This window comes from Natator depressus, chromosome 7 (genome assembly GCF_965152275.1).
Source record: "Natator depressus isolate rNatDep1 chromosome 7, rNatDep2.hap1, whole genome shotgun sequence".
Taxonomy (NCBI): Eukaryota; Metazoa; Chordata; order Testudines; family Cheloniidae; genus Natator; species Natator depressus.
The window spans coordinates 469,990-496,273 of record NC_134240.1 but is presented as its reverse complement, the minus strand read 5'-3'; the positions used below and the strand labels follow the sequence as shown (position 1 = coordinate 496,273).

Sequence of the window (26,284 nt, the reverse complement as noted above, 5' to 3'; positions counted from 1 at the left end):
AAAATGAGGTAGATTACACATAACTCCTCCATCTCCCCCTGGACACCAATTCACGGAGAAGACTTCTGCCCCCGCCCCCCCCAAAATTGCATCGGCTAAGACTGGATGACCAATATACAAACTTGGTGAACTTACCCGATATCTGTGTAGCAAATCTCAATACGTGACTACACTGCCCTGAGACTGTCAGTGCTCCTAAGGGCTGAAATGCTTAACTGAAGGAAGAACATTTCTTGAATTCACTTAGGAAATGAATGCTATGACAATTGTGAGGACTGCCTGTTTGAATTCAAAGTACGACACTGGGTCCCAATGGAGAAAGCTCCAAACTTAAAAAACAAAAGAAAAACCTCACACTTCTGATTGGAGACAGCAACTATCAGAAGGCCTATTCTGATAGATATGATGTGTAACAACACTTCCTGCAGTGGTTCAATCTGGACTGTAAGGAGCAGAATGAGATTTGAAGGTTGTGGCTCTATGACTTTGCAGGGTTGGAATAAGACTGATGCCCAAAGGTTTAATGTTGAAATTTGTACAAAACTTTCTTCCTTCCTTTCTTTCTTTTTTTTTTTTTAACATGTTGAGAACACTACACTATAGAGATTTGTACTTTTTGTTTGGACACTCTTATACACCCATAATAAAACCCTCTGGAGGATTTCAAGTCTATGCTTCATTAGTTTAACATGGAGTTAAAACTATGGACCAGTAGAACAAGTTCTCTCTTGCGGTCCATGAAAGCAATAATCACTTCATCCAAGTATTTATTTTAAACCAGTCTGGTTCCGGGTAGAAAACTGCTTTCAATAGCAGACCTCCTCTATGAGAGAGGCATCCAAAGTGCCAATACTAGGTTAATCAGGCCTGAGAGCCATAGCTTCTACAACCGGAAAGATAAACAGTGTCACTGCTGCTCTCTCCTTCCTATCCTGGGAACAATGGAAAAGGTGGGAAGAGATACTTTTGAAGTGTCATTCACTTCCTCACATTCCAGGTCCTATTACATTGAGACCCCGCAGGGTACTTTATTGTTTCCAGATACAAAAAAAGATGAATAAGACATTTCCAGGTGTAGGAGCCACTCTGCTAATCCTTTAATTGACAGTGCACATACAGATAGGAAACTGTGCTCTGCCGAGGACAGGAGAATTTCTCTCTGTGGTAGGGCTGATTGTGTTTTGTTATTACGAAAATCCTACCAGACACATTGATTATTGAACCAAAACAGCTCCATTTTCCATGGAAAAAACACAAAGAAAGAATCATTGTGTTCCGGCTGGTGGATGCTGTATTCTCTTTCTGGTATTTATTCCCTGAGCTGAATTTGGAAGATCACTTTAAAAAAAAATTGATATTCTGCACTCACCAGTTGTGGAAGTGAAGAGTGTGCAACTGGAACTAGATCTCTGCCAATGCACAGAAGAGGGTGAGAAGCAGAGGGGATATCAGGAATTACTGGAGAGATCTCTCACAAACCCCTGATCATTGAAGCATGCCTGTGTATGAGATCAAAATTCCAAACAGGGTCCTGTAAGAACTGGATTTTTGTTTGTGATACTTCTTGTTTTCCATTATGGTCATCTTCATCTTATGTCAATGTTTTTTCTGATCTGAGACTTTGTTCCGGATAGTATTCATCCTCAGTCCAGGCCTATGATAGACTTTCCTGGCACCATGAATCTGTCCTTGATTCAAGATACTCTAGAAACCATATCTCTGTGTTTCCTCCACTTTTTCTGTACAGACTCTTATTAGAAATATTGTCTAAGAACAGATAAGTGACTCTCTTCTTCCGTAAAGCCAACATTATTGCTATCATGATCCTGAGAGAGAGACTCTGGGAGCACATAGAAGATCAAATAGTAAAGATCAAAGTTGGGAAGGGAAAGGAAAGACGCTGCCACCCATCTAAAAAACACAGGAATGATCAGAACATGGTTAAGTGGGAGTGCAATGCTTTGAAGACAAGCTTTCTTTAGGAAAAAACTGTTAATAATCTTCCATAACTGTTCTTCGAGATGTGTTGCTCATGTCCGTTCCACGATAGGTGCGCGCGCGCCATGTGAACTATTGCCAGAGAATTTTCCCTTAGTGGTATTTGCTGGGCTGACTGTAGCGCCCTCTGGAGCTGCACGCATATGTGCCAGTATAAGAGGTGCTGTTGGCTCCACGCCCTGTCAGTTCCTTCTTACCGGTAACTCTGACAGAGAGGTCATGGAATGGACATGAGCAACATCTCAAAGAATAACAGTTACAGAAAGTTAGTAACCATTTTTTCTTCAAGTCCATTCCATGCTAGGTGACTCACAAGCAGAACCCCAGGAGGTGGGCTCAGAGTTAATGGACACGTTGACTGCAACACTGCTCTTCCAAACTGGCATCGTCTTGGGCCTGTTCGGTGATGGCACAGTGGGATGCAAAGATATGCACTGAAGACCAGGTTGCGGCTCTGCAGATGCCCTGGTTTGGGACCTGTGCAAGGAACACCGCTGACGAAGCTCAGGCTCTTGTGGAATGAGCGGTTACTATGGCTAAAAATAAAACGTTCGCCTGCTTGAAACAAGACCAAATACAGGCGGTTATCCAGGACGAGATCCTTTGGATTGACGCGGTTAGCCCTCTCATCCTTTCTGCTATTGCCACAAAGAGTTGCATGGATTTGCAGAAGGGTTTAGTTCTCTCAATATAAAAAGTGAAGGCCTGCCTAATGTCCAATGAATGAAGCCATCATTCCTCAGAGTTCTTGAGAGGTTTTGGGAAGAAGACAGGTAGGCATATGACCTAGTTATTAATGAATTGTGACACCACCTTTGGCAGGAAGGCCAGATGGGGGCTCAGTTGAACCTTGTCCTTGAACACCATGTAAGGTGGTTCTGACAAAAGGGCCTTGACCTCAGAGACCCTTCTGGCTGAGATTATCACCACCAGGAAGGCGACCTTCCAAGAGCGAAGTAGCAGGGATCGCTATGCTAATGACTCAAAGAGGGGTGGGGAGAGGATGAGTTTCGACAGGAACAAGTTGAAATCCCCTGTGGGGGAGGGTTGGTTTGTGAACCTGAGGATACAGTTTTTCCAAGCCCTTGAGAACTGTTATTTCATGGGAGAACACTGATCTGCCGTTCACGGGGTGGGGGTGGGGTGGGAAGAGGGGAGAGGCTGAGATGGCTGCCAAATGTACCTTAATAGACAAGAAGGCCAGGCCCTGCTGTTTTAGGTGAAGCAAATAGTCCAAGACAGACTGAAGGAAAGATCGAGATGGATAGAGATCACGTTTGAAAGCTCAACAAGTGAAACGTTTCCAGTTGGTCAAGTAGGTAGTCCTGGGGGAAGGCTTTCTACTACCTAGCAAGTAGGGGTGGGGAGAGGTACCTGCCGATCCTGTTCTAAGCAAACCTGCTCTTCAGGGTTCAGCCATGCAGCATCCATGCAGTTAGGTGCAAGTAGGTGAGATTCAGGTGAAGTAACCAGCTGTGGTCTTGAGAAATTGGGTGCGGTCGGACTGGGAGTGAGAGTGGAGCTGCCACTGAGAGGTCCAGGAGCATGCTGAACCAATGCTGGCATGGCCACACTGGTGCTATGAGGATAACTCATGCCTTGTCCCGCTTGATTTTTAGAAGAACTGTGTGCATTAAGGGGATTGGGGCAGGCGGGCGGGCCGGGGCGTACAGTAGGTGGTCTGCCCACAAGAGCAGAAAGGCACTGGAGAGGGAGCCTGGGTTGTGCCCTGCAGCGAACAAAAACAATGGCATTTTCTGTTCTGCCTAATGGCGAACAGATCCACCTGGGGAGGCCCCCACCTTTGGAAAATGAATTTGGTTATCTGCCAATACGTTCCAGGCTCCCAGGAGATGTGACGCCTGGAGATGAATGGAGCGTCTCGCACAGAATTCCCATAGATGGCCAGTCTTCTGATACTGGGCTGAGGATCGAGTCCATCCTTGCTTATTGACATAGAACCTGGCTGCTGTATTGTCTGTCAGGACTTGTACCACCTTGCCTGAGACCTGGGGAAGGAACATCTGGCATGCTAAGTACAACGCTCTGAACTCCTGATGTTTATGTGGAGGGACAGTTCCTTCCTGGGACCAGAGGATCCAAGTCCTGAAGTTGTTGAGGTGGGCTCCCCATGCTATGTTTGACACATCCAAAATTAAGGATACTGATGGTTGTGGGGTAACAAAGGGCACCCCCATTATTACCTATCTTGGGTCTTTCCACCAGTTCAGGGTGGTGAGAACCAGGGGAGGGATCGTAAACACTGAGTCCAAGTTGTGTCTTCTCAGGGAGTAAACTGACGCTAGCCACATTTGGAGGGGCCCGAGGCGCAGCCTTGCATATTGAACCATGTAAGTACAAGCCGCCATGTGACCTAGAAGCTTGAGGCACACCCGAGCTGTTGTGATTGGGTGGGCCATGTTATTGGATATCAGGTCCCTCATGGTCTCGAAAAAGGCCTCCAGCAGGAATGTCCTTGCTTGGGTCAAGTTGACCACAGCCCAAATAAATTCCATTCTCTGAACTCTGGGACAAGAGTTGACTTCTGCTCGTTTATCAGCAGGCCCAGTGCTCAGAAGGTGGCTTGGACTGTGCTGATGCTATTCTGTACTTGAGCCTGCAACTGACTTTTGATCAGCCAGTCACAGAGGTACAGGTAGACTTGTATGCCTCGCTACCTGAGGAAGGCTGCAACAACCACCATACACTTTGTGAAAACGTGCAGGGCTGCCGATAAGTAGTGGTAGTGGTGTTGACACACTGGAAACCTGAAAAATCTTCTGTGGTCACGGGAGATAGAAATGTGAAAGTATGCGTCCTTTAAGTCGAGGGCGGTGTACCAGTCCCCCGGATCCAGGGAAGGAATGATGGAGGCCAGGAAGACCATGTGGAACCTTAATTTCCGGAGATCTGTTGAGGCGACATAGGTCCACGATATGCTGGAGGCCCCCTTTGGCATTAGGAAATACCAGGAGTAGAACTCTTCCCCCTCTAGTCTTGAGGAACTTCCTCCATGGCCCCCATAAGTAGGGGGGGGATTACACTCCGAGAGGAGGAGTTGATCATGAAAAGGGTCCCTGAAGAGGTATGGGGTGAGGGGAGGCAGAAACTGCAGGGCATAACCAGCTGTCACTGTGTCCAGGACCAATGGTCCAATGTTGTGAATGACCATGCCAGGCTGAAGAGTGACAGACGATCCAAAAATAAAAGGGGAGGCAGATCCGATATGGTGACTGATATAGCGCCATTGGACACACCTTCAAAAGGCCTGCTTGGGCCGACCAGAGTATCTCTGAGACCCGACTGGGAGGCTGAAGTGGGCAGAAATGGTTGGCGCTGTTTATAACTCCTTCCTTTTCTTTTGTAGGGCTCCTGTCTTGGAGGTGCCAAGAACCAAGGACGCTGCTGAGGCCTGAAGTGCTTTCTGGAAGCAGACAGAGTGTACAGGCCTAAGGATCGTAGAGTGGCCCCATAGCCCTTCAGCCCATGAAGTCTTGTGTCCATCTGCTCCGAGAAAAGAGAGGAGCCTTCGAAGGGAAGGTCCTGGATGGACAGTTGGACCTCACTGGGAAGGCCAGAGGACTAGAGCCAAGAACAGCGCCTCATGGTGACCACAGAGGCCACTATCTAGGCTGCCGAGTTGGCAGCATGCAGAGCCGCCTCGAGAAAGGTCCTGGCCATGTTCTAACCGTCTTCTAGGAGGGCTGCAAACTCCTGTCTTGACTTTTGGGGCAGGGAGTCTTTGAATTTATTCAGGGAGTCCCACAGATTAATATCATATTTCCCCAGCAAAGCGAGTGCAGGTATTAAAACTTGCCTGCCAGCACAGAATTCTTTTCTGCCCTCTTTGAAGTAGGGGCCAAAGAAGAAGGAGTTTGCCACAGGGCCTTGACTGGTCCCATCACCATCTCATTGATGGGCAGGGCCACCTTGGATGGAGCTGCTGCAGCCAGGATATCAGTAAGACTCTTATGTCTCTTTGAGCTCCTTGATCTCCAAGTCCAAGTTTGAAGCGACCCACTTCAGAAGGTCCTGATGGACCCAAAAATTGTCCTATGGAAGCAGGCTACTGGAACCCGCAACAGCCTTAGCTGGGTAGGACAAGGAGAAGGCTTGCAGCAGGGGAGGGGCTCCTCCTCCTTCTTCTGCCTTGACTATGTCCACTAGAGGCATCTCCTGGAAGTCAGTACTGGAGTCAGTAGCAGAGTCGGGGTCCGGTGCCAAGTGGGAAGGAGCGTTAGCCCATCTTTCAGAGACCACAGAGTAGGATTGGTGGGAGGAAGGACCCAGCATCGGGGGAAACCCCCAGAGGTTCCAATAGGGCCACTGCATAGGCCTGTGACCTGCTGGCTAGGTGCCTGCTGGAGGACTGGCACTGAAGCTCAATGGAGCGTAGGCTGGGTACTGATGGTGGGCTTTTGGCAGTACATAAGGTTCCCCTTCAGATTCTGAAGAGGATTCTTCTCTCACCAACCACAGTGGAGCAGTACCCACTTCTGCCTCCATGTGGTGCTTGCGCTCCGGGAACCAGTGGTGTGCCAGAGATTGGGATGCTGGAATCAAGTGGGGCTTGCCCCTAGGTGGTGCTGGGAAGGCGCCTGACGCACCCTGTTCCCTTCTGCTTCTGGACGCCAGAGCTGGTGGGTGCCCCATTGGAGCTTGCGGGACCGGAAAAAAGAGAAGGTCCCTAGCCACCTGAAAAGCTTCTGGGGTCAATAGCAGTCCGCTGGCACTGCAGTGGTTTCCTTGTGTCGGCAGAGGGTCCCATACCAGGCTGAATGCCCTCGGCAGAGTCGACAGTGCCGACACAGGTCCAGGGGTAAAAGAGTGGCCTGGCATAGGTCTCACTGAACAGCCTTCTCTCCACTTGTCTCTCTTCTGCACGAGTGAGTGCCCTCTCTCAGTATGCTGCTTCTTGTACTACTTCCTTGGCACCAGAGACAATGCCATGAAGAGCTCAATGCTGGAGGAGCGCTTTACCCTGACACCAAAGTACTTGGCGCCAAATCAGAGAGGCTCAGCTCTGAGACAGGTCTGAGGGTAGCTTCCATGAGGACAGCTGTCAGTCTGATGTCCCTGTCTTTTTTGGTGAGGGGTCTGAAGTCCTGACAGATCTGGCATTTGTCCTTCACATGAGTTTCACCCAGGCACTTTAAGCAGCTGGAATGCAGGTCACTCAGGAGCATAGGCTTGCCACAGGAGGTAAAAGGCTTGAAGACCAGGGAAAGGGGCATGCCTGGCACCTGGGGCGAAAATCCCTCTATGACAGGAACTAACTATTTACACTAATTATATACACTAAAACTACCTGAATCCATATACACTACACTATGATAACAATGAACACAGAAAAACCTCAGAATACCAGTAGGAAGAAGCCTTGCCAAAGCAAGAAGGGTTGTTCCAGCAACTGTCACGGGCTGTAAGAAGGAACCGAGAGGGTGAGGGGCCAGCAGCGTCCCTTATACCACTGCATAACCTGCGGCACCAGAGGGCCATAGAGCCAGCCCAATGGATACTACTAAGGGAAAAATCTACGGCAACAGTGCACGTGGTGCACGCACACACCTAATATGGAAGGAACATGAACAAGCAGATGTTTCTGACAGGGCCTATCTCTGCTTGTTCATGATTTTCTGAGGCTAAAAATTGGATGGGGATCAGGTTGTAGTGCTCTGATCTGAAATTCACAATGGCAAGACAAGAGGCAACGGGTTCAAACCACAGCATAGCAGATTTAGATTAAATCTCAGGAAAAACTTCCTCTAACTGTAAGAACAGTTCAGGACAGGGGAACAGACTGCTTCGGGAGGCTGTGGAAGCTCCTTCCCTGGAGGTTTTCCAAAGGAGGCTGGATAGCCGTCTCTCTTGGATGGTTTAGACACAACAAATCCTGCACGTTGGCATGGGATTAGACTAAATGACCCCTGTGGTCCCTTGTAACCCCAATGATTCTGAATCCTTCATTCATGTCACAGCTTTTCCCTAGGTTGCTGACATTCTGAACGGGACAAAGTTCATCTTGGCATTCTTGCACAGTCCCCTCTGGACAATGTCCAATGACTTCATTTAGTCAAAGTTATTAGTAGCCCTTTTGCTCTCAAATTCAAAGAGCCAGGCACCAATCTGGGGTCTAACTCCAAATAACAAGGGTCAGGAGACCTGCAGATAGCTCTGAGGCAACTGAGGGCAGTTATTGACCCTGTACTTGTTCTAGCTACCACTTGCAAAGAGATATTTTCTCCTATTGCACTTCACAGATTGCTTCAACTTGCCATATTACGTCTATTCCTTTCTATAGTGTTTGGTAGGAGTTAGAATTAAAAGCCAACTTTTCTGATGACTCCGAATAGCCTCAGGTTTCCATAAAGTTCCCATTGTATCACTAAGATAGTTGGGGATGAGATGCTCAAACAAATCAGCCTCAAGACCACATTTACCTGCATGTAAAAGATTTGAGTCTCTAGTTCTCTCTCTTTCTCTTCAGGGAGAAGCCCTTCAGCCGTGTGAATTTTTTAGGTTGAGAAGACTACACTTGTAATATTGTCCACCCTGATGAGAGAGACAAGGGTGCTTAAGGTGGCAGATGACAGTTCATGTTTGTTTGTTTCTGCTGACCTGCCCCCTGAGAGTTTTCATGCTCAAAGGAGGGGGCTGAGGCCAGGACTGCCTGGACTCAGTTGCTTGTGAAGGGCCTGCACAGTGAGAAGGCCATTGTCTGGTAAAAATCTCCCCCAGTTAGAAATGCTGAGTCCTTGACCACCAGGGATAATAGCCACACGTATCTTTGTTAGAGACAACAGGACAAATTTTGTCTGGTGCATACTGAGGAACCTTCTGGCCTTATAAACTTCAGACTGTGTGGGTGGTCATGGGTTCGAAAGTAGTAAATGGTGGAGGCTCCTTACAGCCTGTCAGTTCTTCCACATTTGAGCAGCTGTCACGCTCATTACTCCACAGCTATCTGCCGGGGGGGGTGGGGGGGTGGGTGGGTGGAGGAGAGGCATGGCAGCCTGCAGCAGAAACTTTGAGCAATAACCTGGATATTTGAGCATGGCGACCCACAGCTGGGAACGCCAGCCCAACAGCCAGGGCATGGCAACCCACAGCAGCAGCAGCAGCTGATGACAACTTGATACTTTCTCAGTCTTGTAGGTCTGTCAGGACACCTCTGCCCCTTTTATATACCTTCCCAGTGTGTATGAGGACAGATAGTTATAGATCGTCTAGGGCAATGCAGACCTCCTAAGGGTAATTTTACAGTACTCATTGCACTCTTGCCTGACAGTCTCTTCTCTATTTGGTTTCAATAAAAAAATTAAAGTTTACGATTTGGTTCTCTAACTTGGATGTGAAATGCTGACCTTCCTTTCCTAAAGTGGAAGAATTCCCCTGGTGGTGGGAGAGATCTGCATGCTTCAAGAATCAGCACATCTATGGCCTGGTCCTTTCTGCACTGATATGCAATGCTGCACTCTGAAAGTGAGGAGGGAAATGGTGCTGAACGTATTATTCATTTTATCCTCCTTTGGGGAGTTTGTCCCTATGATCCTGCTTCAGAGAGAGGAGCAAACCTGAGCTCAGAGACAATCTCCTCAAAAATCCAGTACAGCCCTGGGACACATCTGGGAATTAGACAAGACATTATTGAGTCCAACTGTTAGTCTACAAATTCGAAGCAAAGTTTGGAATTTCCCTCAGAAAAGCTTTGCAGCAGGGAGGGCTGGTTGAGCCACTGGCTGCTGTAAAGGCAGAAAAAACTGGAGGGAACATCAGGAGGCAGGAAATAACCCCTGCTCCAGAGACTGACAGGAAGGATTCTGCCCCTAATCTGTAAGACTGAAGTACCCATTGCAATGAATGTGTGGACCTTAGCACAAAAAAGAAAATATATTCCAGGAAGATATAAAACATCCCTTATGTAGCAGCAATGGTTTGGTTAGGCCAGGAAGATTTCTGGACCTATCCCTGAGAAGGGCCTCATTCTTCTGTAAACAGAGTTGGGAAGGGTGCGCAAGAAGTGGTAAAGACTCTTGGCCTGATGTCTCATAAATAAGGCTACGATTTTTTCACGGAGGTCACGGAATCCATGACTTCTAGCGAACTCTGTGAATTCAGCCCTGTCGACTAGGAACTGCAGCGGGGGGACCCCAGCTCCCCTGGAGTTCCCAGCCACTGTGGGCCCCAGGCAGCTCTTAACTGATCCCCCCACAGCTCCCGGCCGCCTTGGGTGGCAGGGCTCCCCTCCCCCACTGCAGCTCCTAGCTGCTGCAGGCGGCGGGGCCCCTGGAGTTCCGAGCAACCGCAGGCAATGTGGGTCCTTCAAAGCTTCTGGCAGCCGTGGGTGGTACCTTGGAGCTCCGAGCCCCCACAGCTGGTGGGGGCCCCCAGAGTGGCCCAGCAGTTGCCAAACCTCTGAAGGCGGTGTGGGGATCCTGCAGCTAGGCTCTCTACTTTGTCAGGGATATTATTAGTAAAAGTCAGGGACAGGTCACTGACAATAAGGAAAAATTAATGGAAGCCCATGACCTGTCCCTGACTTTTACTAAAAATATCCGTGACAAAATCTTAGCCTTACTCATGAACTATGCTAACCTCTTCCTTCTATATATAGAAACACAGGACTGGAAGGGATCTTCAGGGTCATTGAATTCAACCCCTTGATACTGCAGGCAACTTCGTCATATAATCATATCCATAAACTAAAACTAGTTGGGTTATTTACCCGCACCAATCCTATTGGGAGGCTATTCCAGAAACTCACTGCTCATGGTTAGAAACCTTCTTCGAATTTTTAGCCTGAATGTATGCACAGGCAGTTTATACCCATTTGTTTTTGTGCCAACATTGTTCATTTTGCTTAAATAGCTCATCTCCTCTCAGGTGTATCTATAGACACCAGTCATATCTCCTCTCAGCCTTCATTTTGCTAGTTACACAAGCCAAGCTCTTTTAGTCTCCTCTTGTAAGACAAGCTCAATTCCCATGATCAGCCTTGGAGCCCTTCTCTGCACCTGTTCCAGTATGAATTCATCTTTCTTGAACATGGATGACCCGAACTGCACACAGTTTTCCAGATGAGGTTTTAACCAACGCCTTGAAAAACAGCATATCTCCCTATTTCTACTGCAAATACTTATACACAGATATGCCTTTATCTGCATCAGGGACTTGAAATGGTCTTCTTGCTCACCAGCTGAGACTTTGCACCTAGGACCCCGTGGATTGGCCTCCACCTGCTCCTGCATTCACACTGGTTCTTACCTGCATCTGGGACCCAATAACTGTATTATTGCAGGACAACTCTGTCTTGTTGATTGTGTCCAGCACAGCAGTTTTGCCCACAAATTCTTTATTGGCACTTAGATGCTGTTCCAGGAGGTTCTGTACATCAGCACTGTACTGGTTAGTAAAGGCTTCTTCATACTGATCTGTCCAGAGCCGTATCCGATTCTCCCAACCCTCAGCTGTGTTCTCATCCAGGGCATGTGCTTCAGAAGGAGAATTCTGCATCAAAGAACATAGGGTGAATGAATAGTACTTGCTGGGAGAAAACTCAATCCTAGAAGCTCTGGTGGAAGTGCTGGAGCTCACCAGTCTTCTTCCTCTGTTGCCAGAACTAGAAAAGTGAGTCGCTCACCAGCCCAGGGCCCCACTCAAACACTCAGATGACCACATGGGTATCCAAGAGGTGGTACCATTACATTTTCCACCCTCTATCATAGAGCTGCTTCTTACTAGTGAGCCATGGAAAATTTAGCGTTGGGTGAAACCCATAAGGGACACACTGCTTGAGTTGTCCTATATGGAAAGGAGACAGACTCAGAGGCATGGGGAACAGAGAAACAAGACCTGTTTTTCTCACTTACCTCCTGACCTCCTCCTTTTTCCCTGCTCCTCTTGCCTACTCTTCCCTTTCCAGCCCTTTATTCCCCACTCCTCATTTTGCTCTCACCCCAACATTCCTTCTATAGTTCCCAACCCCAACAACAGAAAGGACAAAACACTAAAAGGTAAATGTTTAAGAATAAAAAGTAGCAATAAGCTAGTAAAAATGCACACTTGTGTAGAGGTTGCAAAAAGGGAAACTTAGAAATAACAGGTTTCAGAGTAACAGCCGTGTTAGTCTGTATTCGCAAAAAGAAAAGGAGTACTTGTGGCACCTTAGAGACTAACCAATTTATTTGACAATGAGCTTTCGTGAGCTACAGCATGTATGCATCCAATGAAGTGAGCTGTAGCTCACGAAAGCTCATGCTCAAATAAATTGGTTAGTCTCTAAGGTGCCACAAGTACTCCTTTTCTTTTTAGAAATAACAGAACAGGTGGAGGATTAAATAGGAGAAATAGACACATAATAAAATTGTTTATATTTTGTTATTTTTAACTAACACTTCACTCCGGCTTGGAACATTACAGCTGTGCCCATTGTCCAAGGGTTCATCATCCTGTGTCTTGATTACTGCAACATCCTGCCCTCTGATCTTGACAAATGCAATCTTGCTCCACTTATATCCATTAAGAATGCTGCTGCTAAGATCATCTTCCTAGCCCGCGGTGGCCAACCTGTGGCTCCGGAGCCACATGCAGCTCTTCAGAAGTTAATATGCGGCTCCTTGTATAGGCACCGACTCCGGGGCTGGAGCTACAGGTGCCAACTTTTGAATGTGCCGGAGAGTGCTCACTGCTCAACCCTTGGCTCTGCCACAGGCCCTGCCCCCACTCCACCCCCTTCCCCTCCCCTGAGCCTGCCATGCCCTCGCTCCTCTCCTTCCCCCCCAGAGCCTCCTGCATGCCACGAAAACAGCTGATCAGGAAGTGCGGGGAGGGAGGGGGAGGCGCTGATCAGCAGGCCGGTGAGCGGGAGGCGCTCAGGGAATGCTGATGGGGGGGCTGCTGATGTATTACTGTGGCTCTTTGGCAATGTACACTGATAAATTCTGACTCCTTCTCCGGCTCAGGTTGGCCACCCCTGTCCTAGCCTGTCACTTTGATCGTGTCTCTCGGTATCTCTCCACCAGCTCCATGTTCTCTACTGAATCAAATGTAAGTTGCTTGTATTCACTTTCAAGGCCACTCAGGATCAATCCCCACTTTACATATAATTTCTCATTTGCTGCCAACTCCTGCCTCCAATTGACCCATGATTCCAGCCTCCATCACCTAATTGTAAAGTTTTCACAAACAAGCACCTTCGTGTTTTCTCCCAGGCTAACCCTGCATTTGCAAGGCACGCACCATAAACACCTACAAAGCTGCCTCATTATCCTCCTTCAAATGCTCCTTTGCTGGGATGCCTAGGAAGAACCCGACAACAGTCAGGCTGCTGGTGTGCTGAGACCCCTGCCTACCACTAGTACTCTCTCATGGATTCCCTGTGATCCCACACCTCTGTATACATCTGTTTCTTGTTTCACACTTAGATTGTAAGCTCCTCGGGGGCAGAAACTGTCTTTTTGCTCTTTGTTTGTACAGCACTTAGCACAATGGAGTTCTGGTCCATGACAAGGGCTCTAGGTGCGACAATGATGTAATTAATAAATAACTGTAAAATAAATATGTAAATATACAATATTAGCACTGTTACCTTGTCCTACCTTCCCTTCCATTGTTTTCACACTCATTTGCTGCGTTCTCTCAAACCAGACTGTGTTTTACATGTTAGTGCAGCACCCAACACAGTGGAGGGCTCTAATCCTGAGCACAAATAGCGTGGGTGCAGAACGGGCAATGAAAAGTGGCTAGAAGCATGGAAAGACCTCTGCATAAGACGATACTAAGAAGACTGGGATTGTAGTTTTGACAGGAAATGAATGAGGCCATGATAAAGGCATTATTAAAAGTGAATGAGAGAGAACGTAATTAGGTGCTCCTGTTTACCCTCTCTTATAAGACTACAGCAAGGGAGCCAAACAATAACATTGGAAGGCAATATATTTAAAAGGGAAATTCTTTTTACATGACATAATTAACCCATGGAACTCTCTGACACAAGATACTGAGGCCAAGAACTTAGCAGGATTCATAAAGGACTGAAATGTTTTTGGGACGGATACTTCAGTGACAGGCACCACAGAATAACCTCAGAGCATAATAAGAACATTCACAATTATGTTAGATCAGATAAACAAAGGATAACAATATTCAGAAGCTTGAGTTACATATATAACTGTCCACTATAGGATTTTGTGCAACTTCCTCTGAACCATCTGGTACTGGCGACTATCAGAGCCAAGATACTGAACTAGGATGGTGAGACATACCAGGGTACAATCCAGACTAATGAGCTGCTGTGTCACCCCTGCCCTCTATCCTGGGGTGCCCTTTACAATGCTTTGCTGCTGTAGCCTCCAGCCTAGACTGTACCCTGGTATGTCAAAGTGGTGCAGCAAGCAAAGTTTATGCACAGCTTGTTATTTTAAATGAGGCTTACACTTTAAGCACTGGTACACCAAATTTTAAGTGAGTCTCAAGTGTGGTGGCTGGAAACAGTCAAAGAGAGGTGTTGTCTGTGCTGCAAGAACACAAAGAGGGGTTTTCTAACAAGCCAGGGAAGACACTTGCTAACTCATAAAAAAATCATTACAGAAGGGCCACAGCCACCTTTTCCAGCAGACCCTACAGGGCCCACTGTCAAGGTGCAGGAACAGAAATACAAAGCATGGTGGACCTAGGAGTAATTAAAGATTCTGACAGCTCTTGGGCTTCACCTGGGATCTGGGTCTCTCAGAAAGACAACACTGTAAGGTTTTATGCTGATTATAGAAAACTCAATGCTGTCACAGAGCCAGATGTGTATCCCATGCCTAGAACTGATGATATGCTGGACATTTTAAGCAAAGCTAAATATCTCAGCTCTTTTGATTTAACTAGAGGTTATTGACAGATTCCTTTCAAAAAGGATGCACAGAAAAAATCTGCTTTCACCACTGATATGGGTCTCTAGGAGTCCACAATATTATCATTTGGGTTAATTCAGGGAACATCCTTCCCCATAGACTTTTTGTCTCCTGGTACCCAGTTGGAAATGTTTTTCAGGAAGGGACTGAAACTGTAAAAGGGAAGGACAAACACGCCAAGGCACCCCCCTTTCTCCCTCAATGCCCATTGCATTCACTGCACCTGAAATGACAATGGGAGAAGGGGTTGTGACCTAAGAAGTTTGGTCAGTAAGACTGCTGAAAGCATATGAGGAGAAACTTTTCTTGACTCTGTTATAGTTTATTAAGTTAGACACTAGTAGCATTTTAACTTTATTTTCTTATAACCCTTTCCGACTTTTATGCCTCATTACTTGTACTCATTTAAAATCTCTTTCTTTGTAGTTAATAAACTTGTTTTATTATTTTATCTAGTCCAGTGTGTTTATACTGAAGTGTTCTGGAAACTCCATTTGCAGTGGCATGCTGTACTCATATTATTTCTATAAGGAGATAATGGACTTAGAATAACTTGTATTGTCCAGGAGAGGGCTGGACAGTACAGGACACAGATTCCTTTCCCTTTTCCCCCCGAAATGTAAAACTCGGAGTGTGTTGGGATCACCCTGCAGTCTAACCAAGGCTGGTGAGAGCCAGAGTAACCCCAGCGTGGCTGGCAGGCTGCAGCTGCACAGACACTCAAGGTGTGGCTTGCACACTCAAAGGCTGTTTGTGAACAATCCACGTGGGAACTCCTTCAGCAAGACATTGTACGGCACCCAAAGCTGCAGGGCAGGGGTGACATAGCTGCTCATTAGTCAAGATTGTACCCTGGTACATCACAGATGGACCTTGGTCTGATCTGGTAGGATAAATGCTACGTTTCTAGGACAGTGCTTTGGTCCAAATGTAATCCTTTCCCCAGAAATGGTACTTGTGAGACAACCATTACCAGCCCAGAAAGCTTGAATACTTACATTCATCCATCCCAGTTCATGGGGCATGGAGAGGAACACCACCATTTCTGTTATGGACCCCAATATTATTTAAACTTATATGGTGTTACATACCAAAGTGATAGACAACTTACAAGTACATTAGATTAGATGAGTCGAATGACAGCTTACCTCACTAGATACTGGGCCATGACTCAATCCTGCATTCTCACACCCAAAATCTCTCCTCATAGGTGTCACTGATCAACCTCATCCTAGGTGGCAGGATGGGGTTTACCCAGCACAGAGAAATTGATAAGCCCTCTCAGATGAAAGCAGAGTTCACCAACCAATGGGAAATTCCTCTAACACCAACTCAGAAAAGGTTCCTTTCTGGTGTGTGAAAGGTCAGGGCTTATCCAGAAGCTAGTGTTAGAATCAGAGAACCCCAGACAGACAAATCAGGAAAAAAACTGCTGAGAGAAGTGACACAATCATGCAGGCAGCTCAGTTCCACTCACCTTCATCCGCAGAGATTTCCGTGAACCTTCTCGAAAGGCCTGTGCCCAAAACAAGAGAACGATGCCCATCAGTATTTATACCCTTTCTTTAGATTTCTATAAAGCTCTCTCCCCCACCACTCGATGGAATCCAAGGATCACATTTAAATTAGATAACATTAAACATGTAAATTACTCCCAGCCCAATGGCCCAGAGATCACAGCATTTCACAAAAGATGGCAGAAGCCGCAGGAAGATTTAAACAGGAGGTGCTGGACCTGAACAGAAAAGCCCCACAGAAGGACTCTAGCAGACATTCTCAGAGAGGGAGTTTCACAGACAGTATTCCTGAACTGAGAAAGTTCATCCCCCTGACCTGACTAAGGCAAAACCTTGGGACCACGAGAAAGAGTGAGCTGACCAATCTCAACTGCCTTGGTAAGGAGGAGGGTCGGGGACCATCTCTCATTGAGCTTTATTATTCAGTAATACTAAGAATTGAACCAGCTGGTTTATCAGCAACCACTGCAGATCACAGAGGGATGGTGCTATCAATTCCTTAACCCTAACAAGTAAGCCATATTCTGCTATCTCTGTGGCGGCAGATCAATTTCACGGAAAGCCCAAGTAAGTAGCAAATTACACTAATCAAGCTGCTGGTGAAGAAGACACAAACAACATGTATTGTCTGCTTCACAACACATACAGGTATGACGAAGAACAATCCAAAGCAATTCAAAATCCCCAAATCCTTTCATCAGCCTCATACCACCTCAAAGAAAGCCACCCAGAAGTGCCACAAGTTGTGGGAACTCCAGAAAGGGGGCTGTTAGACAATGAAAAGCACCCATGGAGATCTCCTTCCCAAGAATCAGCCCACCCCCACCAGTAACTGCATCCCAGACACACAGCACACACCTCTGAGAAAGAAGAACACAGTCCTCCTAACGTTTCAGTCCCATCATATCAATGAACCCTCTGCCACAGGCAGATGTGGACCCCTGAACAGGTTTTTCTGAATTCTGATGAACCAGCAAGAAAACCAGAGATGCAATTCAAAACCAAACCTAAAGCCTCTGAATGCCAAAGGGCAGTACAGGGAAACAGAGGGGAAGACAGATCAATCTGCAAGCTCCAGGCTGGGGTGGCTAAGCAGCTCATAAAGATGAGGCAGTGGTGGGACATGAGAACTTCCTTTCCATACAGGCTTACTTGGAGTAACCAAAGGATGACCCACTTTTGGGCATGCTGACCGCAGCAGGGGTCAGCCTGCACTCACCAATACTCTGCCCAGCATTTGGTCTGGGCTGTTTTTGCCATGCTCACATACCTTGATCTTCTTGGCCTTTGGTGCAGTGCGAGCTTTCTCCATACTCCTCTTCCGCTTCTTAGGTTTGTTTCTACGGACCCGATTAACAGTGAGAGTGATGCTTGTTGGTGTGTGCTGTGTAGCTGTGTACAACACTGTGGAGGGAGAGAGTTCCTCATCCCAACTCTCGGTTGCACTACTGTCTCCACCTGCAGGGAGGAGTATCATGTTAGCAACTTTATGTCTATCTTGGAGAGATCTGCATGCCCCCTGGTCCTCCTTCACAATGATTTGCTAGTTAGACGTTGCTCCCCAACCTGAGAGCCCCGCAAGTTCAACCTCCCCTCCGCCGCTCTCCCAACCTTCTGACACTGCACAAGATGATATTACTGCATATTTGGTCTCTCTGCCCCGCAGAGAACTTGCTACATCCCTCGACTCCCAAGGGTGGAGAGGAAAAGACACACTATTGTGTTTATCACAGCTACAGGTGATAGCACTGAGAGACAGTAACAAAGAACCTTCTGGCCCTGTTGGAGGAGACAACAGTGTCACCTTTACTCACAGCATAATCACAGCCTTACCTGACACATTGTCCTGCTTCCGGCGGCGGAGTCTGATCACTTTTCCCCTGCTCATTCCCCTGCAAAAAGAGAATGAACAATTGAAGCCAGTTTTGTAAGGGTCAGTCAACTTGAAAGTCAACCAGATGTCACAAGCTGCATGCCCTGCAAGGGGCCCAGGGTGATAAGAGCATCAATTTGTCATTCTCATCTCCACTCCTAGTGCCACCAACACTTGTCAGGTTGACAGAACAAAGGGGGAGGACTGATACTTGGCAAAGCACTCGAGAGAACACTTCAACCAGCAACAGAAAGTTGATCCCCAACTCAAATGTGATGGTCTGGCAATAGAAGTGAAAGCAGGAACCGTTCCGTTCTGCGATGTAATAGAAGTTACCTGCATTTGTCACACTTGATGAGGAAGCCATCTTGAGAGAGAGTGCAGTGACACCAGCTGGGAATGGACTCTCCCTCTGAGGAGCTCTCACTGTCCCCGGAGTTCTCCTCGTCAGGTGAGTGCAAGCCATTCAGCTCGGCCCGAGGGATGATAGTCTGAACTGGGGGAGATGCTGGAGGGGTCGGAGGAGGAGGAGCTCCATAATTATGATCCTGAAAATAAACATTTCCATCAGTATTATTTTGAACATAGGGAGTTCAAAGTCTTAGAGTACGTCTACACTGCAGCTGTGCTGCTGAAGCACTTCTGGTGAAAGTGCTTTAGGCCGACAGGACAGAGCTCTCCCATTGGCTTACTAACTCCTGCCTCCGCAAGAGGCAGTAGCTATGTTGACGGTAGAAGCTCTCCTGCTGACATAGTGCTGTCCACACTGGTGCTAAGGTGGGGTAATTTACGTCACTCCGGGGTGTGGCTTATTCACACCCCTAAGCGACATAAATTATACCAAAGTAATTTACAGTGTAGGCATAAACTCAGTTCTAACTCAACAGCCATCCAGGAAACCAACACACAATCTGAATGGAAAACAGCCTGCAAATAGCTTGAAGCAATAGCTCTGAGAGATGTGAACTGCACAATTTGTCTCAATGGGCTGTTGACATTGAAACCTCTGAGAACAATTCAAATGTCAATATTGACTGTTTCTCTGCTAATCGTTTTGAAAAAACTTCCAGCTAATGTGCTTAATCCAAAATCTCAACCACTTTCCATGCTTTCCCTCTGCAGATCTCAAGTCTTCAACTTCTCCCCAACCTTCCCAAGTTCTGACAGTTGTGTTCTCAATATGAAAATCTGCAGCACACTAAAAACGAAGTGTGAAGACAGTGTAAAATAAATTGCAGTTGGTATCAAACACTACCAGCGAGGATACTGTGGAAGGTGTTACACATTCATATACTTCGTTCAACAAAATCCTCCATTTTAAAATTTAAAGGAAGCTGTTGCAGATTTTCCTATTTGCCTCACAGAGCATTGCAGGAAAAGACAGTTACCTTTTCTGTAACTGGTGTTCTTTGAAATGTGTTGCTCATGTCTAGTCCACAATAGGTGTGCGTGCTCACCACATGCACCAGTGCCGGAAGTTTTTCTCCTAGCAGTAGCCGTAGGGGGGAGCGCCCCCCCACGACACCTGGAATGGCACCTGCCTGGCGAGGTATAAGGGGAGCTGCACGCTCCCCCCTACCCTCAGTTCCTTCTTGCCAGACAACTCCGACAGAGGGGAGCAAGGGTGGGATGTGGAATAGACATGAACACCACATCTCGAAGAACACCAGTTACGGAAAAGGTAACTGTCTTTTCTTCTTCGAGTGATTATTCATGTGTATTCCACAATAGGTGATTCCAAGCTATATCTGTTGGAGGTGGGTAGGAGTTCACAAGTTCCCAGGATGGAGTACCACACTGCCGAACCTGGCATTATCCCTGGGCTGGGAAATGATCACATAGTGCGAGGAGAACGTGTGAACCGAAGACCACGCGGCGGCCCTACAAATGTCCTGGATGGGGACGTGGGCCACGAAGGCAGCTGACGAGGCCTGCACCCGAGTCGAGTGTGCCCTCACAATGGGCGGCGGGGGGACCCCCACCAGCTCATAACAGGAACGGATGCATGAACTGATCCATTTAGAAAGGCGCTGAATGGAAATCGTCTGACCCTTCATGCGCTCAGCCAAGGTGACGAACAATTGTGAAGACTTTCTGAACAGCTTGGTCCGCTCAAGGTAGAAAGCCAGAGCCCGCCTCACGTCGAGCGTGTGGAGACGGTGTTCCTCACTAGTAGTGTGAAGCTTGGGGCAGAGGACTGGCAGAAAAATGTCCTGACCCATGTGGTAGGCAGAGACCACCTTCGGAAAGAATGCGGGGTGTGGGCGGAGCTGGACCATGACCTTGTCCTTAAGAAAAACCGTATAAGGAGGTTAGGGCCCTGAGCTCCGAGACTCGCCTTGCCGATGTGATGGCTACCAGGAAGGCCACCTTCCACGAGAGATGAGACCAAGAACACGTGGCCAGTGGTTCAAACGGGGCCCTCGTGAGACGAGCCAGCACGAGGTTTAGGTCCCACTGTGGAACCAGGGGCTTGGAATATGGGTAGAGACGGTTCAAACGCTTAAGGAACCAGCCGGTTATAGCATGGGAAAACACTGTGTGCCCTTGCACCGGGGGATGAAAGGCCAGCATGGCCGCCGAGTGTACCCTGACTGACGAGGGTGCCAGTCCCTGGGCCCTCAGGTGGAGGAGGTAATCAAGGATAAGCTGGATTGGGGTGGCCGTCGGGGAAACACCCTGCCCTGCAGCCCACCTCAAAAACTGAGACCACTTTGCCACATAGGAGCGGCGAGTGGAGGGCCGTCTACTTTCGAGGAGGACATGCTGAACCTGTTCCAAACATGTCCTTTTCTCTCCACCTAGTCCCTGAGCAGCCAGGCCGTGAGGTGAAGTGTTGCTAGGTTGGGATGGAGGCGGCGGCCCTGGTCCTGAGAGAGGAGGTCTGGCGGAGCGGCAACTGCCATGGCGGAGCTACCGCCAGCCCTGAGAGAGTCCCGTACCAGTGTTGCCTGGGCCACGCCGGGGCAAAGAGGAGGACCCTGGCTTTGTCAGTCTTTATTTTCTCCAGGACCTTGCTGATCAGAGGGAACAGAGGAAAGGCGTAGAGGAGCTGGCCTGTCCAGGACAGGGTAAAGGCATTGGAGATAGTGCCCCTCCCTAGGCACCCCCTGGAGCAGAAACGGGGGCATCATCGGTTCTGCGTGGTCGCAAATAGGTCCATCTGGGGAGTACCCCACCTTTGGAAGAGCTGGTGAGCCACTGCCGGGTGTAGAGACCACTCGTGCTGAGAAGCAAAATTCCTGCTCAAGCGATCCACCTTGACGTTCCAGGCACCTGGCAGGTGGAAGGCTTTTAGGTAGATGTTGTGGGCTATACAGAAGTCCCACAGACTGAGGGCTTCATGGCAGAGGATCGAGCTTCGTCTTGTCTGTTGATACAGAACATTGAGGCCGTGTTGTCCATGGGGACCCTGACTACCTTTTCCTGCAGGTGCGAGTAGAAGGCCATACATGCCCATCACACTGCCCTGAGTTCCTTGACTTTTATATGAAAGGGTAGGTCTTGTAGAGACCACAGGCCTTGGGTCTGAAAGTTCCCCACATGGGCCCCCCAACCCAGGTCCGAAGCGTCGGATAGCAGCTCCAACGACGGGGCCCTGTCCCTGAACGGAACCCCTTGGAGCATGTTGTTTGGGGCGGACCACCACCGCAGGGAGGTGATCACCGAGTTTGGCATGGTGAGGACTTTGTCCATTCTGTCTGTGGTCTGGGAGAACTGCGAGGCCAGCCAGAGCTGGAGGGGCCTCATTCTTAGTCTGGCATAATGGAACGCATCTGTGCATGCAGACATGTGACCCAGCAGTTGCAGGCAAGCCCTGGTTGTCATCACTGGGAACCTTGTGACCGAGTCGATGAGCCCTTTCAGGGTCTCAAACCTGTCTGGTGGGAGAGACGGCCTGGCCGACGTTGTGTCCAGTAGCGCCCTGATAAACTCTATGCATTGGACTGGGACTAACATGGACTTGGCGTTGTTTATCAACAGGCCCAGGGCAGTACATGTGGACAGGAGGAGCGCCACATGATCCCTCACCTGCGACCGGGAGGTGCCTTTGACTAGCCAGTCATCCAGATATGGGAATATTTGGACCCCCTGGCATCTGAGGTAGGCCGCTACCACCGCCATACACTTTGTAAAGACGCTGAGGGCAGTGGACAGACCAAACGGTAGGACCGTGAATTGGTAGTGACTCTGTCCCACCACGAAACAGAGGAAGTGTTTGTGCCCCTCGAATATGTGGATGTGGAAGTACGCGTGCTATAGATCGAGGGCAGCATACTTGTCCCCAGGATCCAGGGAGGGGATGATGGAGGCCAGGGAAACCATGCCGAACTTGAGTTTCGCCATGTAGTGGTTCAGGCCTCGCAGGTTCATGATGGGCCTGAGCCCCCCTTTGGCCTTCGGGATAAGGAAATACCGGGAGTAATACCCCTTGGGCACAGCCTCTATAGCTCCTAGGTCCAGGAGCCGCCCCACCTCCTGCTCGAGCAGAGCCTCGTGAGAGGGGTCCCCCAGGAAGGACAGGGGCAGAGGGGGGTTGGGCGGGGAGCAGGTAAATTGAAGGGTGTAACCTTGGGACATGGTGTTGAGGACCAATTGGTCCGAGGTGAGCCACGACCATTCAGGGAGGAAAGCACACAATTGATTGGAGAAAGGGAGCTTTACTGGGGGTAGGTCCTGTCTGAGAACCGGCGGGGTCCCCCCGAGCATCCTGTCAAAAATGCCTTTTGCCTGCCCGCCCGCCTGCCCTTAGAAGACCCAGGTTGGGGAGCAGGCTGAGATTGCCGTTGTGGGCACTTTCTGTAGTCCCGCCGCTTTTTGTGGGCAGCCTCGTACTTCGGGAGGGCGGCCTGGGCAGGAGCCTGCTGCGGCTTGAACTTGGGTTTTGCCGGAGAAGGGACATAGAGGCCCAAGGTCTGGAGGGTCGTGCGGGAGTCTTTCATGCCATGCAGCCTTGTGTCTGTTTCCTCAGCAAACAGGGCCTTCCCCTTGAAAGGGAAATCTTGCATTGATGACTGCGCTTCGCTGGAGAGGCCAGGGAGCAGAAGACATGACGCCCGTCTCATGGACACCACTGAGGCCATGGACCATGCAGCCGTGTCCGCTGCATCTGAAGCGGCCTGCAGGGATGCCCTTGCGGCCGCCGCCCTTTCCTCCACAAGTGCCTTAAACTCCTTATCGCGCTCCCGGAAAGAGTCCTCAAACGTGGGGAGGGATTCCCAGAGTTTAAACTCGTAGTGGCCCAGGAGAGCCTGATGGTTTGCTACTCGTAGCTGAAAGCTTGACGAAGAATAAACTTTTCTCCCAAAAGTATCCAGCCTCCGAGAGTCTTTGTTCTTGGGGGTCGAGGCTGGTTGCCCCTGCCGCTCCCTGTGGTTGACCAACTTGACCACCAAGGAGTTGGACGCCGGGTGGGTATACAGATACTTGTGTCCCTTCGTGGGTACAAAGTACTTGCGCTCCACCTTTTTAGAGATGGGAGCCAACGAGGCTGGTGTTTGCCACAGGGCATTTGAAATTCTTGCCACCCCTTCATGGAGTGGCAAGGCCACCCTGCCCGGTGCTGAAGCGGACAGCACATTAAACAGGGAGTCTGAGGGCTCTTCCATCTCCTCAGCCTGGAGGTGGAGGCTCGCTGCCACCCTTTTTAGGAGGTCTTGGTGGGCCTGGTAGTCCTCCTGCGGGACGGAGGGGGTCGGGGCTGCAATCAGCTCCTCCAGATGGGGCGAGGCCAGTGTGGTGCTTTGGGTGTCGTCCAGCACCGGAGGATCCACCACCTGGACGGACTCCAGGCATGGTACCAAGGACACAGGTACCCCTGACCTTTTTTCTGGTGGTCGAAAGATGGATGCCGACGGTGCTTCTGAAGCCCCGGCCACAGAGGGCTGCACCGGAGGCCACGGTGCCCGCTGGTACCACTGGGCCGGCCACAACACTTGGTGCCATTACACTTGCTGAGGCACTGGTGGGGCCAGCTGTTCAGGCTGGCTAGCTAGGCCTGTAGACGAGCGTCTGTGAGGGGAGGCCAGGCTGGGAATGATCCGCTGCTGCCTCTGGACCAGGAGTATCGGCGGTGCCGGGATCTACGCCGGCCACGGGACCACGATCTCGATGCGGAGGAGCGGCACCGACGGTAGTAGCTGCTTCGACGGGAGGACTCGCGTCAGTGAGACGCAAGCATTCGATGGCCGGGGCTTTGGTGCCTTGGCGGGGACTTGGAACAGGAGTCCGAGAGGGAACGGCATCGACGATCATGTTGCAACCAACTGTGGTATGTCCTGTGAGACAAGGACCGTTGGCGACGTCTGCCACGGTCCCGGCGGCATTCGCTTCGCGAAGACAAGCGGTGCCGGGAGTCCCGGTCGGACGGCACCCATCCGGACAGTCTGGCCGGTGTCGAGGGCGATCCACATGGACTGAGCCCTGAGTGGTGTCGGGAACGTTCCCTCGACTGAGACTGGTACTGGGCCAGTGGTGACTACGGTGATCCCAGTGGTGGCGTGGGGCCAACATCGGCAGAGCTCCAAGCACCAGCATGGACACGACGTCCCTGGCTGCCTGGAGGGCTTCGGGTGTAGATGGCATCCGGACATCCGGAGAGGCCTGCTCCGAAGGGGCTGGACTACTCTGCTCAAAGTGAGTTGGAGGCCTAGAGCCTGATGGGGATCGAGGACTAGCTGACACGGGCCTAGCCTCTGTCCCAGATTTCCTCTTCGCAACGGCACCGAGGGGAGTCTTTCCGGTCCTCTTGGCGTGCCCCATGGACGGGGAGTGGTGCCGACTGGACGATGGTACGAGAGGGTCTCCACGTACTGATGCCGCAGTGCCGGGTACCAGTCTGGAGTGGCGTGCTGGGGTCGGGGCCAGCGCCGACTCCATCAGGATGGCCCGGACCCTAATGTCCCTTTCTTTTTTGGTCCGGGGCTTGAAAGACTTACAGATCTTGCACCTTTCGCTGATATGGGTTTCTCCCAAGCAGCGCAGACAATCCGCGTGCCGGTCGCTCCTTGGCATAGAGCGCTTACAAGAGCCGCATGACTTAAAGCCTGGGGCGCGGGGCATGCCCCGGCCTGGGCTCACTGACTGACTAAACTAACTGAACTAGCTAACTGACTACAGGCACTACTGAACACACGAAGAGTTCTGGGGACGAGCCGCAGCAAGGCTGGAGCTGAGCAGTTCCGACAACCTTCACTGATGGCAAGAAGGAACCGAGGGTGAGGGGAGCGCAGCCCCCCTTATACCACGCCAGGCAGACGCCACTCCAGGGGTTGCAGGGGGGTGCCCCCCCCATGGGTACTGCTAGGGGGAAAATTTCTGGCACCGGTGCATGTGGCGAGCACGCACACCTATTCTGGAATACACATGAGCAATCACTCGAATAAGAACCAGGGGATCTTGCCACTGAATCTACGTCAAGCTTGCTGAAGAGAACGTGGGGCCTTGAGAGTAACAAACACACAAAATGCAGCAGGTATGGCAGGACTCAGTCACGCAGTTGCCCCAAAATAAGCTAAACCAGCAGTTTTCAAACTGGGGCACGCATACCCCTAGGGGTACATGAGCTCTCATCAGGAGGTATGCGAGAAAAATCCTGTAATGGAAACCAACATATTTTATTTAGTACAGAGGTTTAGTATTTGGGGGGCAAGGAGGAATGTTCTGGGGGGCAAGCAGCAACACCAGCCCCTGCACAGTGTAGCTTGGAGAGGGACCGCCACCTCCACTCCCTGACTCACCTTACCAGGCCAATTTTGAACTTTTTGAACTGAGCCTCCCCTTGGAGGTACAATTTTTGGTTGCGCCCCGGCCAACCAAGACAGACTGGGTGGCCTGCTGAGATGAGGTTTGCCCCACAGTTTGAAAACCTCTAGAAGCTGTTGCTAAATAGAAGGCAGAAATCTGGGGAGGCACGTGACTCCGCATGCCCCCACTCCGCATGCCCCCACTCATCGCCTCTGTCTCTCTCAGATAGAGGTACACAGTAGACTACATAG

General features: G+C 49.6%; 1 protein-coding gene across 3 annotated transcripts in view; it reads right to left on the bottom strand.

The window, feature by feature from the left end:
• SETD5 (SET domain containing 5) overlaps positions 1-26,284 on the bottom strand; it is a 156,272-nt gene that overhangs the window by 61,821 nt on the left and 68,167 nt on the right. For all 3 annotated transcript variants that reach the window (XM_074957249.1, XM_074957251.1, XM_074957250.1), the window contains exons 4-8: positions 18,624-18,835; positions 18,248-18,306; positions 17,685-17,872; positions 16,375-16,413; positions 11,263-11,505 (exon numbers count right to left, since the gene is read on the bottom strand). In XM_074957249.1, the coding sequence (XP_074813350.1) occupies positions 11,263-11,505; positions 16,375-16,413; positions 17,685-17,872; positions 18,248-18,306; positions 18,624-18,835 (741 nt within the window). The remainder of the gene's footprint in view (positions 1-11,262; positions 11,506-16,374; positions 16,414-17,684; positions 17,873-18,247; positions 18,307-18,623; positions 18,836-26,284) is intronic.